The sequence below is a fragment of the Pseudopodoces humilis genome, chromosome 6 (assembly GCF_049639895.1).
Source record: "Pseudopodoces humilis isolate 2021_Gansu_Grassland_sample_001 chromosome 6, ASM4963989v1, whole genome shotgun sequence".
Classification (NCBI taxonomy): Eukaryota; Metazoa; Chordata; class Aves; order Passeriformes; family Paridae; genus Pseudopodoces; species Pseudopodoces humilis.
In genome coordinates, this window is record NC_142205.1 from 58,464,116 (window position 1) to 58,479,475 (window position 15,360).

At 42.0% G+C, this 15,360-nt stretch overlaps 1 protein-coding gene across 4 annotated transcripts in view; it reads left to right on the forward strand.

Annotated features, from left to right (window-relative positions):
- Positions 1 to 323: 323 nt before the first annotated feature.
- The window catches only part of DCLK2 (doublecortin like kinase 2), an 80,209-nt gene continuing 65,172 nt past the window's right edge, over positions 324 to 15,360 (forward strand). Inside the window, exons 1-2 of one of the 4 annotated variants that reach the window (XM_005525588.3) lie at positions 324 to 988; positions 12,927 to 13,261. In XM_005525588.3, the coding sequence (XP_005525645.1) occupies positions 574 to 988; positions 12,927 to 13,261 (750 nt within the window). In that variant the 5' untranslated portion in view covers positions 324 to 573. The remainder of the gene's footprint in view (positions 989 to 12,926; positions 13,262 to 15,360) is intronic. The other 3 variants (XM_005525589.3, XR_001331642.2, XR_001331643.2) reach the window with 3 other exon arrangements.

The window sequence follows — 15,360 nt, forward strand, 5'->3', positions numbered from 1 at the left end:
CCCAGCTGGCGCCGCCCCCGCTCGGCCCGGCCCGGCCCGGCCCGGCAGGAGCCCCGCCCGCTCCCGCTCCCGCTCCGCCGCGCTCCACGGCCGGGCCGCCGGCGCCGCTCTCGCCGGATCCGCGGCGGCTGCTTCCCCCGCCGGGGGCCGGGAGGCGGGCCGTTCCTGCGGCCGCCCCTGCTGCGGCACCAGAGCCGAGAGCTGCCGGAACAGGCGCTCCGGCCCCACGGCCGCTGCCCGCCGGAGCCAGCAGGGAAGGGGCTGAGCAGGGCACCCGCGCATTGTGCGAGCCCGCATGGGCACGGCGGGGGCGCGGCCGCGGGGCTCCTGCGAGCCTCTCTCTCGGCCCCCGGCAACGCCCGCAGCCGGGGGGGGCCGCGCTCGGCCGTGAGGGATGCTTTTGTGCGCGGCCGCGGGCGCAGCAGCGGGTAGCGGCGGCTCCGGCGGGGCCGGGGCTGCGCTGGCGGGGCAGGTCGGGCGCGATGCTCTGTTAGGCGGCCCGAGCCCTTGCGAGCGCGGCGGGCAGGCGTAGCAGCCCGTAGCGGAGCTGGGAGGGCGAGCAGGCGGCTCCCCATGGCGAGCAGCCGGAGCATCGAGCTGGAGCACTTCGAGGAGCGGGACAAGCGGCAGCAGCGGTCCGGGCCGCGGCGCGGAGGCTCCGGGTCCGGCGGGGGAGCGGGGCCGCGGGGCAATGGGCTGGTGCCCAGCCCGGCACACAGCGCGCACTGCAGCCTCTACCGCACCCGCACCCTGCAGGCGCTCAGCTCCGAGAAGAAGGCGCGCAAAGCCCGCTTCTACCGCAATGGGGACAGGTACTTCAAGGGCTTGGTGTACGCCATCTCCCCCGACCGCTTCCGCTCCTTCGACGCCCTCCTGGTGGAGCTCACCCGCTCCCTGTCGGACAACGTGAACCTGCCCCAGGGGGTCCGCACCATCTACACCATCGATGGCAGCAAGAAGATCACCAGCCTGGACGAGCTGGTGGAAGGTGAGGGGGGTGTCGAAGGGCTGGAGGTGGCCGTGGGACCTGCAGGTGGGTTGCGGGCTGAGCTCCCCAGTCGCTGCCCTGATCAAAGCGGAGTGGTGAAAACTGGCGGACGCAGAGCCCATGAGGGCAAGTGGCGGGGCTTTCCCGCTGCTGTGAGGGGCGGTAGGGCCTCGTTTTCCCACTGTGGACCATCCACTTCTCCCGTCACCTCGAGTGCTGCCATCTGCATGCGCTGGGCTTGACTCCAATGCTAGTTAAGCAGCAGGTGCTCTTTTCATCTGCAAAGAACTGTAAAGTTCTTGGTTACCTTCCATTTGTAAGAGAGGGAAATGCTGTAATTTGGTTCTCTAAGTGTCATTGTTGACTCGCAGTAGCTTCAGCCTTCAGAGAGGAAGCCCCAGTGCTGTGAAAAAAGGGTTTCTATATCCTACCACTTATTAAAACTAAAAGGTGTAAAGTCCTAGTTTCAAATGTGATCAGAGTCCCTATTAACAGAGGGAATTATTTACCTTGCCTGACTTCAAAAGCATGTTATAGAACCAGATGTATTTCAGAGTTCTTCCTAAGCAGCTTTTCATAATGGAACTTAGCTGCTAAGGTTATGTAGACCTTGCAAATCTGAACAGAGCAGCACTTGACCGTCTCAAAATGGGGCCAAAAGTATTGTTTTGTGAATGAGACACATGCCCCTTGTTTGTGGGGAGTGATAATTATTGGAATGAGGAGCAGAATTCCCCAGTATTTTCACGTGATGTCTTAAAATACAATTTAAGCTTAGCATTGCCTGCTTCCCAAATGCACAGGTTATGTTGTACACACTGAGAGGTTCATAATGAATTTGCACTTGATGGTTGTTCTCCGGTATTTAATATATCAGACATCGCAGTCTTCCATCCTGTGCTCTGTGTGCCAAGTGTAGCTTGCATTAATGAAGAAATAGGATTTTTTTGTAGGCATTCCAATGTTTCCTAGGCTTTCAGCTGCCTGTCTTTTGAGTTTTGGTTTGGAAGCTTTCCTTTTCAAAGCAGTGCTGAATCACACCTGGAGAATTGCATGGGAAAGGGAACCTGAAAATTTTTGTCTAATCTACCAGTAAGGGCACTGGGAGTTAGGGACCTGCTGCTTCACAACATGGAAGAGAAAGGGGGGGGGGGCTACAGAATTTGCTGTGCCAAATGCGTGTCCTTTAAAAAAGATGTGCACGGAAGGGCACTTCCTGATAGTACCATCTTATGTGATCTACTATTAGGCTGTTTTACAGTGACAATTGAGAAAATATGAAGTGGTTTTAGGGTGAAATGCTGACCCTGTGGTGATAAAAGAAAATAAGGAAGTAAAAAAGCATTTCAGTGATTTGGTGGTTAGTTTAGAGATACCTTAAAAAAATATGATATGCTGAAGTGGTGACAGAAGGGAGAGGGGATGAAACTAGCAATAACATGGGGTGACTTTTGAAATGTTGACTCAGGAATGATACTAAGCTTTTATGACTTAAAGACAGAGTTACTTGCTGGACAGCGATATATACTCTTACAACTATAAAGTAATAACTGAAAACAAAATTTGCTCTTTGTCTCTTCAAATACTCATTGAAAGCATAACCTTTGTTGTGGCTCTTCAATGGAAGAATAAAGCAAAATAAATGTCACAATCAAAATGCCACTTCCATGCTTTTTCAATGACATAAAAAGGGGGGAAAAAGAATCTCAAGTACTTAGTCATCTATCCATGACCAATACAACTTTCAGGAATATTAAGAAAAACCTATAGCATCATAATTGGATTAGTATGTTCTCCAGTTAATATGTTGAAAACTTCACCACTGTAAGACTAATCACCACACAGAGAAAGAAAAGTATATATAGGAAGGAAAGGACAGCAAACAAGTAGAGAATCTATCATTCCTTGAAATTATTTGAGTTTTTTTGTCAGCTGTTTTGTTCTTGAGGTGCAGGAAGAGATTTGATTTGGGTTAATTTTCTTTACTTCTTGTGGTTACAACACAGCAAGTTTGAATTTCTGTTCTGAAGTAAATTCTCCAACATTGGTGTTGACCTAAAGCTTGAACTGCAGAAGCACCGGAAGTAGTTTTGCATGGTGTTTTGCTGTATTGCTTTTTAATATTTTTCAGAAAGGAAAATAAAACTGAAATGCTGTAGTGTGTGCCAGCCACAGGCTGAGCACCAGAGGGCCCATGGCTGTGTGATGCAATACCTAGCTCACTGGTCTCTTGGCACCTTCCCAGTGCTCCTGAACTGGGACATGGAATCACAGCAGTTCAGGTTCAGTAGTGGCAGATCTCTGCAGTGAGCAGAAGGAGAGTGCTCAGCAAACCTTGCCAAGCCAGCAAGATCTGCATTAAACCTCCCTCAGCTCCAGCCTGTGTATGAGGTTCTTGGACAGTGACGTGTCCCAGTGCAGGGCAAGCTCTTTAAGGTTTATTTGCTGTTTATCAGGGTAGTATCTATCTGGCATATAAAAGCTGGCAACATCTAATTCTGTATCATAATGAGATGAGTTGAGTCACTGATAAATGTTTTTTTTGAGTTTGGCTGTATTTGACAATCTGTTTTACTGTTTGTCATTTTAAGAGAAAAAGAGCTAGTGCACAGACATACTGGGGGTATGAAATATTGCTGTTATGGGTTGAGCCAGTTAAAAATTGGACCAGATCATGTTTATTAGTAAAAAATAGAAGCTTGATTTTAAGCATATTGCTTTTCTTAACTGGATATGAGAAGCAAAAAAACATGCTCTGCTGGACCAGCCTGAGGCAAATATAATTTATATTCTCAGCCCCTGTAGATTAGAAAACATTATGGTTCATGAGTCTGACAGTTTTCATTGTTTTCTTAGAACAGGAGGAGAGAAGAACGTCGTTGTCTGCTCCTCATCTGTTTGAGCAGGCAGATCCAGAGAGGAGATGGGAGCTGGGACTCTTACGACTTCTGTACAGTTTTCTTTCTTCTAGCTTTACTCTTAGACATAACACTATTTCTTACTTTAGAATACAGTATTCCATGTGTAATTTTATACTTGCCCTTCTGTATCAAATATTGAATAGCAGATTAATTTTCATTTTCTACCAGAGTTAGCTATTTAAGTGTTTGTCTGTTTCCTTCAGTTTCCCTTGAAAAGGTAGGCGTCCTAAAACATGACACCATGGTAATAGAAATGTGCAGCTCTTAGTCCTGAGCTATGTGTTTTATGTGGATGTTGGTCATGCTCTGTCTTTTTGCTTTCGTTGTCTTGTTACTGAAGGATGTGGAGAACCCTGATTTTAAAGGTCTGCTGCAAAGTTGGGAGTTGTTGCTGGATTTTGAGAGATGGAAGCAAGCATAGACTTCATTCCTGGAAAGAGAAGTTACGTTGATTTTGCATCTAATGGGAATCCTTCTAGTTCTCTAAAAAACAGCTGAAAGTCTTTGTTCTTCCAACAACAATGCTTAATTAATACAGTCCTTTATAAAATGTCTGTAGTTTTGTCTGCATGGTTGTGCACACAATCAGGAAAGTCTTTGGGAAGGTTGTGGGCAGGGCAGTCCTTATGCATGGCCAGGACACATAACACAAGGCAATATCTGATTTACAAGAATGAGCTTTGCCTCATTAATGCTGAGTAAGAGAATGTGTTTTGAAATGAAGTGTCAAACAATCCAAGTTGTTTCTGCCTTAGACCGTTGTTGTTACTGCATATTGTATTTAATCCTGCATAAAGTACCTGTGATTTTAGTTGATGTGCACTATTGTATGAGGTCAAGAGTATCTTTTCTCTTGTTAGGGCAAGCAGATGGTAATACCAAGTAGGCAGTCTGTATTTTTGCTTGTTCCAAAAGGTATGATTGCCTACCTGTGCTAAAGCCAGAAGCTGTAATGCTTTAAAAAAAAAAAAAAAAAAGGCAAATGTAAAATTGTTGTTTACCTGAAAAGGGTTATTTACTTCCTGTAGGGAAGGCTAATGGTGTCAGGTGTGTTTGATACCAGGTGGCATTGACTGTCTTCTGAGAGCTTTTACCCTGCCTGAGCAGGGGGTTGAACTTCGAGGTCTCTTCCAACCTCAGCTATTCTGTGAAAGCTTGTAGGAAGCTGTAATCTGCATCTCTTCGTGTCTAAATAAAATCACAAGAGAACTAGTAGCAGTTAGTCATCTGCTAAAATCCTGGTTGTCATCCCAGGTTTTAAAGAGTACATGGGGAACTCTGAGTGCTGTAGATGAGGAAACATCGTGACTTATACAGGGTTATTAAAGGTGATATGAAAGTGAATTGTAAGAAAATGATGAGAAGGGAAGTTAGTCAAAGTAAGGAAGGAAAGAGAAATTGAAATAACCTAATCCTTCATAAAAGGGGTTGTTTTATTTTTAGGTCAGTCATATATGCTGTAAACGCGCTGTTCCGGAAATCTGCTTGGCTTTTTGTTACAGAGCATGGAAACGGTACTCTGCTGTTTCCTAAAGTTAGAAAGAAGGTCAGTAGCTATACTGATATATAACTAACCAAATAACTACCTTGCTGTACTAAATAAGCAGCTTTTGGTACCTTTGAAGGTAAAGAGTTGCACCCAAAAGAAGCTGAGGAACATAAGGTGAGTAGATTAAATCTATCTAGATACCTTCCCTGTCCTATGGGATTCACAGGGGAACACATGCTTAAAAAGTATGGAAATTGTTTTCCTTCTCTAGGGATGTTTTTACCTGACACCTATATAATTCCCTGTTATGCAGAGTGCCATTTAAAAAGTGATCCATTATGTGACTTTCAGGAGATAGTGCTTATTAAACTTGCAAAAAAAAACAAGCCAGAAAACCTTATTCAGATACTTTTGTTTCAAATATCCCTAGTGAGAATTTTTGAGTGTTGCATGCTTAATTCGTTCCTTTTGTTGCTCACTATGTGGCATACCCACAGTTTGTTTCTAACTTAATGCTAGGGAGAAGTAAATATTTGTAATATTTCTTTAGTAGTTTCTATTTTTTAAGGACAAAAAGTCTGAATATTTCTAGGCTATTTGTTAAATGCTTAGCAGTGAGGTTTGGCTCACAAAATTTATGCTGTCAAGAGCTCCAAATGGTCAGGCAGTTGTGTTCCCTCAAAACTGCACTTGTGATGCAAAAGGGCAGGATGCATCCTGCTTTTTTTATTAGTACCTAATATTGCATGGTTGAATTTAGAATAATTCATGTAGAGGTATCAAATAATCAGGGCTGAAAGAGACCTTTGAGATCATCCAGTCCAATCATTCACCCAGCACTGCCATTGTAACCCCTAAACCACATCATCTAGTGCCAGATCCAAATGCCTCTTAAACACCTGCACAGTGGTGATTCCTTGAAAAATATTTTCTAATGTCTCATCTGAATTTCCACTGTCTCAGCCTAAGGCCATTTCCTCTGTTCCTCTTACTGCAGGCACGGCAGAAGAGACTGACCCCATCTTCCTTCTCCAACCTCCTTTCAGGGTGTTACAGACAGCCATGAGGGCCCCCCTGAGCCTACTCTTGTCCTAACTAAACAAACTCAGCTCTTTCAGCCATTCCTCATAAGACATGTTTTCTAGACACTTCATGAGCTTTGTTTCCCTTCTCTGAACACGCTGCAGCTCCTCAATGTCCTTTTTAAAGGGGCCTGGAACTGGACACTGCACTGGAGGTGTGGCCTCACCAGTTCCCAGTACAGGGGAACAACCACTTCCCTGTCCTGCTGGCTGATCCAGGCCAGGGTGCCATTGGCCTTCTTGGCCACATGGGCACACTCTGGCTTAGGTTCAGCTGCTGTCAGCCAGCACCCCAGACGTCCCTTTCTGTCCCAGGCCCTTCGTCACCCAGCCTGTATCACTGCATGGCTCAGGTGCAGAACCTGACGCTTCATCTTCTTGAGCCTCCTGCAGTCGTGTCCTCAGCCCACTGATGGAGTCTGTCCAGCAGAGCCTTCCATCCCTTGAGCACATCAACACTTCCACTCAAATCATTATTTTCTGCACAATTACTGAGGGTGCACTTGATCCCCGTGTCCAGATCATCCATAAAGACATTAAAAGGACCAGCCCAAAGCAGGGCCATGGGGAACACCACCAGTGACCAGCTACCAGCTGGATTTATCTCCATTCACCACAGCTCTCTGGGCCCAGCCATCCAGCCAGATTTTTACCCATTGAAGAGTCCACCCACCCAAGCTGTCAACAGCTGGTTTTTCTAGGAGGATGCTGTGGCAGATGGTGTCAAACACTTTATGGAAGTCTAGATAGACCCTGGACAGACACATCCACAATCTTTCCCTCATCTACTAACTGTATGCTCTATTCTCCCTAATACACGCATTTTTATCTTGAAAGGTGAGCTAGGCACATTTCCTGAGGATTGGTGTTGAAGAAATAGATGGCAAATGAAAAATTTTGTGGATCAATTTCTAAGAAAGCAAACCAGTATTTAGGCAGCTGATGACCTATGGCTATTTGTCAGTCAGATTGACCAGTGTAGTCTTGTTTTCTCTTTTTCCATTCCCTGTGTTCATCACCTGCATTTTCCTCTTCTGAGGGAATGGCAAGTGCTGTGTTTAGACTGTTGGCTGTCTGAAACTGGAATCCGTTTACATTGTTCTTAAACCATTTACACAGCAGCTTGTTTTCATGGATACTGCATCTGGTTATTATTTCAGTGCAGCTAAATTATTTAGAGGCAGGTAATGTTTCCTTGTCAATAGGCAATGTTCCATGTCTTCTAGATGATCTTCCACTGTTAATAAGACTTGGAAAATCAGAAGTAGACTTAACACCATTTGCTGATTATATTGTGACCCAAAATATCAGCAGATGTTTCTCCTTTTGAGCGAGCATATGCCCAATTTGAGGAGTGTTTTGGTCGTAGCAGGATTTCTTCATGGAAGAGCTGGCACTTTTAGCTTGCTCTGGGTAATGTCATTACTCATGGGATGGATGGCACATAAGCTCTGTTGGAATTATGCAGTGAACTTACAAGGAGGTTTCAGACTTCTGCCAAAACTGCTCTGCAGCTTGGTTGAGCTTTCTGCTGTGGAACAGTTTGGCTGGCCTCAAGAGTCCCAGATGTCACCTACATCTGGAATTGTTGCATTTTTTTTCTGCACTTAAATGAAAAGAAGAAAGCAATGCTTAATTGACCTTCCTGCTTCATTAGCCTATAGTGTGCTTCTTTACCTGCAAATCTTAGTGTAATATTAGAGACTAAACTGATGCTCTGGTCTGAAACCTGGGGAGCTGATTCATGTTAATGCCAATGCTGTAAGCTGAAGACATGGTATTTACAAGACATTTACATACATGAAGACATGGTATTTTACATATTTACAATGTAACTGCTGTGACTCTGTGCTAGTTAAAGCTAGTATGCATTAGCTTTAAAATCTTTCAAGATTATAAGTGAAAAGTGGGTCTTCAAACCATAAAATTGACCATATTGAAGTCAGCAGTGTAAATATTTGAATTATTGTTTATGCCTGTTTTTGGAGATGTGTCAACTTTCTAGGGCTGGTAGATGTAAAAATGCAAAAAGAAAAAGAAAGCTACAGCCTGATCAAAATGCCACTAAAGTCTCAGAAAATATTTCCTTTGTATTGGGGATGATATGCATTTAGGTTATTCATCTGAAAAATCTCATTTGAGACAGTCAAATTTATTTATGTTTGTGTTTTTTAACTATAAAGGTATCTGTTAGTTACGACAGTATTGGAAATTAATTTGATCAGTTCAACCCTTCTAGATCCCCTCAAAAATCACATATTATGTGTTATATTTTACAAATACTCATTTTTCTGGAAGACTGTGGTGATTATCAGAAGTGTGTACTTATACATCCCAAGCAGATTTAAAATCAGGTCATATATGAAAGCTGTGAGCAAATATGGTATATATTTGGTGTATATATTTTCAGGTTCTTATTTACAAAAAATTAATGTAAAAAAGAGAGAATACTTCTACAAATGACATGAGATTTCTTCCAAACCAACATACATAAGTGCATTTTTTACTTTGTAGGATGGCTAAAATAATTTAAACAGTAGAACACCTTTATTAATGCTTACTTATCAAGGGATGGTGTTTTTGCAGGCATGCTTTTTAAATACACTGTTCTGAAGGGAAGTTTCCTGGACTTAACTTTATAGGTGTGATTTAAGTTACCCCTGCCATTTTTTTCCTTATGTATTTTTATCTGGTAAGTAGTGACTTGTATACCCCTGTCAAACAATATTTAACTCATTCCTAGAAAACCATTCTTCACCCAGAGAGAAGCAATTGGATTCCTAATTATCTTTTGTCTTTAAGTCATGAAACAAGCAAAACACTCAGTGAATGTGTTTTCTTACTTACAGCCCTTGCTCTAGTCTTGACATATGTGCCTGTTTTGCAGGTGAAGTAGTAAAATCTGTTTTCCATCTGAAACTTGTGTTACTTGATTTTATTTATATGTCTGGTATATGAAAGCAGGCATGGACTGTAAAACACTTACCAGAAAATCTGTAAAATACTACATTCTCAAACAATCTGTAATATACTACTTTCTCAAGTAATTAGACTTTCCTGTATCTGCCAACTATAGGAAATTTTCAATTCATTTTGGCAGATTTTTTTTTTTTTTTAAGCTAGAATAGTTTGTGCTTCAACTTAAGGGTTGGTTAAATGCAGCTGAAGCAAACAATTTAAAATTCTTTTTTTTACATTATTACATTGTATTATCTTGAAAACACTTCCTGAGTTTTGTTACTATGGCCTCTGCTTAAAGGAAAAGAAGTAACAAGAAAAAATGTGCATCACAACACTTTGAGATAATTAAGAAATTATTTCATTCATGCATCAAGTGAGGGAAGCAGTAGGAGACAAAATTTTATACTGCTATTTTAAAGAAATATGGATTCTTTTGGATTAATACTGACTGAAAATTTTATAAAAGTACAATTTCTGCTGTCCTATAGGGTGCTGTAGTACAACTGTGGCAGATAACAGATCACATTCCTAGCACAAAGAAGATGCTCTGTTTATGATTATGAGTTTGTAAAAGACAAAGCTAGCATGCCTGTTGAAACTTCTCTAGGATAAATCCTTGAGCAAAGAGACCCTTTGTCCTTCACCTTTACTTTATGTAAAGCAATTAACTTACTTCAAGTTTGAGACTCTCCTTCTGAGTAACTTAGACTGTCAGACTGTCCTAAGAGTTTGTGCTGGTTTTGGTTGGAATAGAGTTAATTTTCTTCATGGTAGCTACTCTGGGCTTTGTTTTGTAGTTGTTTTTAAAACAGTGTTGATAACAGGGTGATGTTTTTGTTACTGCTGAGCAGGGCTCACCCCGAGCCAAGACCTTTTTGGCTTCTCACACCATCCCACCAGTGAGTGGACTGGGGGAAGATGAAACTGGGAGGTGACACAGCTGGGACAGCTGACCCCAACTGGCCCAAGTGATGTTCCAGACCATATGACATCATGCTCAGCTTATAAATCTGGGGGAAGAAAAAGGAGGAGGGGGAAAGTTCAGAGTTACAGTGTGTGGCTTCCCAAGCCACCATTACCATGATGGAGCCCAGCTGTCCTGGAGGTGTCTGAACACCTGCCTGTCCTTGGGAAGTGGTGAACAAATTCCTTGTTTGGCTTTACTTGCCCCTGTGGCTTTTGCTTTTGCTATTAAACTGTCTCTATCTCAATCCATGAGCTTTATTTTACCCTTCTGATTTTGCCTTCTCTGTCCCAGAGTGGAGTGAGCAGGCAGCTCTGTGGTGCTTAGTCTGGAGTATGCTGGGGTTCTGTGTCCTGCAGGAAGGTAGCTGGAGAGGGGAGAATAAGAAAATGATCAGCAGGTGTAATTAGTAAGCCTGTTGGTATTGACTTAGAACTACCAGCTTCTTGAGGTGCCTCTCATTTGACAGCACTGAGTTTGGAGACAGACTTACCGGCAATTGTTCAGAAAACAAGGATAGTCCTTTGAGTCTAGTGTTAGAGGATGTACAGGGGAAGCCTTTGCTTTCTATTGTAGCTGAGCTGCTGCTGCAAAACTTGAATATCTCACGCTGTTTTGCGATAACAGGATAGATGACGAAAACACCAGCTGAAAGAGAACTATGCGCATCTTTAAAATCATAGGATCCCTTAGCTTAAAAGGGATTTTCTGAGGTCATCTCATCCAATATCTTGTTCAGGTTTGATAAAATCAGGTTATTTGGAGATTTCTAACAATTTAGTGTGTAATTCTGGGGCAGCATAAGCTTCTAGACACCACAGTCCTTCCAAAGCTGTGTGGACTCTGGGGTTCTTTTTCTCCTCCCTGTAAATTGGTGCTAGTGTGCAGCATGCAGGTCTTTGTCAAGGAGTTTGTGTGCTGAAAAAACCTCCTTTCTCTTAGCTAATTTCCTGGGGGAGAGAGGAAGTCTAGTTTTGTCTGTACCAGTTTGTTTTGTGCGCCACTTATCTATGAATGGGAGGAGGAATGATGGGGGTGGGTGAAGAGGAAGAGTACAAGGGAGTGGCATAGACAGAACCTCACCCAAGTCTCCTAGTGCCTGAGTGGAATACAGTCCTAGTGATGTTTGTGGAGGCAGAACTGGCTGCCAGAATTTCACAAACAAAATCATTGTTAACTTGGCTTAATTATAATCTGTGGTCTTTCAGATACAGCAAGTAGACTTTCAAGAAGGTCTAAATACAAGATAAATTACAAAGCAGTGTAATTGGTATTGGAAAAGAAACAAGAAATTCTTTCAGCTCACAGTAATTCTTTAGGGCTTTGAAAGTAAAGTATCTTGCTTTTAGAATAAGCTCTGCAACTTCTAAGATAAATCAGCTCTCCAAACTAGAGTTCAGAAAGTGTTGTTTAACAAGGTTTTCTAGTATCTAAATGTAGGCATACATTTTGTAACTCTTACAGTTCTGTCCCCTAGATGTATTACTCTTTCTTCATCTTGCTGTGCATGTGAGAAGTGAGCTTGGTTTGATCCACCAGTGGCTTCAACTGAGTTGCTTTAATCTTAGAACAGGTTAAGCTTTTTAAGATGCAGGTGTTTCTTCTGCCTGGTGTATTCTCTCAGTTTGGAATGCTTGCTTTTCATCCTTCTGGCAATACTCTGCCTTTTCAAGAATGTCTTGGGATGCTGTTTTTTGACACCCCAAGGATGTGGGTTACACAAATAACCCAGAGTTAAAGATGTCCTTTGGCATGGTTTACATCTTGCATATTCCTGTCTGATGTCAAAATAACCCGCAAGCAGTCCTTCTCTTTTTTATCTTTAAAAAAAAAAAAAAAAAAAAGAGCAAAAAACCAAACCAAAAAAAAAAAAAGCCAAGAAAAACCACCAAAAAAACCCTGGAAACCAGCTTTGAATTTGGAAAGAAATTAAAAATAGGGAAGTGTAGATATTCTATTATGTTCCCATATTCTCAAAGACTAATTTGTGGGCTCAACAGGTGTTCATTGGTCTAAAAAATGTCAAAGTGGATGCATTTCAAATGTGTGTCCTTGGTAGAAAGGCTATTGTGCCTTTCAGGGTAAAGGTCTTGAGTTGCTTAAATTTATTCTGTTAAAACTTGCTGTTGTAAAATAAACACAGACAGGAATGTATCTATCTTGAAGTATGTGTTTGAGGGATATATAGGGGAGGACCTGGATATTTGCTGAAGGAGAATGCTCTTGGTATCATGTGTTGAGCTCAAGTAATTTTAAGCACTTGCAAAATGACTCAATTCAAAAGATGTGAAATATCTTGAACCTCCTTATTACCCCCCAACTATTTTTTATACAAGAGGTCTTTTGAAACATGTTGAAAGCACTCTATGAGAATGTTGTTTGGGTAGAAAGCTCTGATAAGTCCTCCCTGTTGAAATACAGGAAAATCCGAAATATTTATCTTTTTTGTTTTATTCATTTTTTAAATTGACAAAGTAGCTGCTAACCCCCTTAAACTGTGAACATGTCCTCTTCTTTTCAGGTGAAAGCTATGTGTGTGCATCCAATGAACCATACCGCAAAGTTGATTACACCAAGAATGTCAACCCCAACTGGTGTGTGAACATAAGGACTGGGTCCAGTCGGTCCTTGACGTCTTTGACATCCACGAGGAGTGAAGTGAAGGAGAGTAAAGATTTCATTAAACCTAAATTGGTGACTGTTATTAGGAGTGGGGTAAAGCCACGGAAAGCTGTGAGAATTCTGCTGAACAAGAAGACTGCTCACTCCTTCGATCAGGTCTTGAATGACATCACCGAAGCCATTAAGTTAGACTCGGGTGTAGTCAAGAGACTTTGTACACTGGATGGGAAGCAGGTAGGAGAATAAACTGCTGTGGCCATCTAATAATCTAAGTTGTTCAGTTTTCGTAAGTCCAATTCTCGTTACTGTGTATGCTTTAATCTGCTTCTGAATAATGACAGTTTAAAAAAAATCAACTTTTAAAAGCTTTATTAAAATATTAATAAATTAAAATATTAATAAGTTTAAAAATTAGAATTGTATATAGTGTAAAATAAGTGGATCTTTACATTCAAGTAAGACAAATTATTTTTTATGCCAGCCTTTTTGCATTGCCCAAAAAAGTGATAGTTGATTAAGTAATACAGTTTATTTGAAACACTTGAACTTGTTAAGATATCTGTGTTTTCAGAAACAGGGTCCTGCTTTCAGACTACCGCATAGTGACTGAGTGGTATAAGAAAAATATTGGTGTCTTCTTCCATTGCACTTGCACAGATTGCTATTTCCAGAGCAAGTAACTCACATGAGCTCGAGGTCAATAATTGTATCTGAAATTAATCGTTCTGGGAGGGTGGTCACATCTTTGCAACTTGCTTTTTTTTTTGCTTTTAGTTTTACCTCTGTGAAAACATAGACAGGGTTAATGATGTGGCAGGTGTGTGCTCTAGCGCGGAGATACAAAGGAGTGGCCCGCAGGATGTTCTGCTGCACCAGTTTGAAGTGTTAGGAACGCACTTGCTGTTGATCAGTCACAGTAAAGCCCTTCATAGAACAGGACTTTGATACCTGATACTTTCATTTGACGCTGCTGTGGTTCTCTGACAGCCTTGTGACTTTACTAATAGAGCCACACAGGCTGCAGAGTAGATCACATAGGTATCAGGTACCTGGACTCTTGTACTGTTGACTAAACATTAATATCCTTGCTCATTCAACAGGTATTTATATACACATGCATACCTATACATCTGCATGAAGTAATTTTAAAAGTGTCAGTTGTATTCAGAGATGTGGGTGTTTTTATTTTAAAGATTTTTATAATGTCTAATGCTTAAAATTCACTTTTTTGTGGTGCGAGATTTTAGCAAATATATCACAGAGGAAGTGCGCTTAGATTGCCTCAATGTGATAAACTGTCTCTGGTTATGTTCTGTGTGCTTGGATACACTTCTTGTAGGGAAATATGTGAGAAGAACAACTTCTGTGTTTTGATGAAAATACAGCAAGGCAAAGGCATCACTGAAACTCTTGATTTTCAGTGTTTGGTGGCAGCACGATGATGGGTTCTGTAGTTCTTCTAATGGGTTTGATTTTAAATGAGATTTGTTAATGCTACTTCTTAACAGAGAATCCTTCCTAGGAACTTCTGAAAAGGGTTTTTAATGTTTAATTTAATTCATAATAAAATAGCTTTGAGGATATTTATTATGCAGTAATTAGTCTCTTCTGCCCATGAAGTGTTCTGTCACTGTCTCAGATGATTTTAGTCTTCTCAACCGAGTAGAGAGTCAGTAAGGGAAACTGCAAAAGCTAGGATTGTCAGTTCAATTCACCTCTTGCATTGTTGGAACAGCAGATACCCGGTGATCTGCATCGGTATGGAAGATGCAGTAGTGCATCAGGGATCAATAAAAGTAGTTAAATTTAAATATCGCATAAATTTCTTGCATGTTGCCATCACCCACAGTGGCTGATGACTGTCTTCAGCCCATGGTGAGAATGACAAACATTGGTAATGCTCCAAAGCACAATTTTTATTTGCTGAAGTGTACCTCCTTCTCCCCTTCTGTAGTAAAGGCAGTCATCGAACTTGGACTTCAGCTGTAGGAGTGTTCTCAGGCAGGACTGAGAAATCCCTGTGAATGGTCTGCAGAGAGCTGCTCCATGCAGCTGCCTCTCTGTGTAAACTGTTCCAGCAGTAGCAGTGTGTAAATGTCGAGACCACCCTTCCATTGGGAAGACAGGCCTTGTGCTTTTCCATGGACTTTGGGAAGGAGCCTTTGTTGCACAACCACAGTGTAACTGTGTTTTAAGAGCTTGTGAGATGGAGTGCCCCGAAGAGAAGGCCTAACACTTCAAACACCCTGACAAAAGTAAAAGCCTTCTACTACTTACCTAGGAGGATGCAGAGTACTTGTTTTGTTTTATTTCTTGTTTATTTCTCTTTCCCC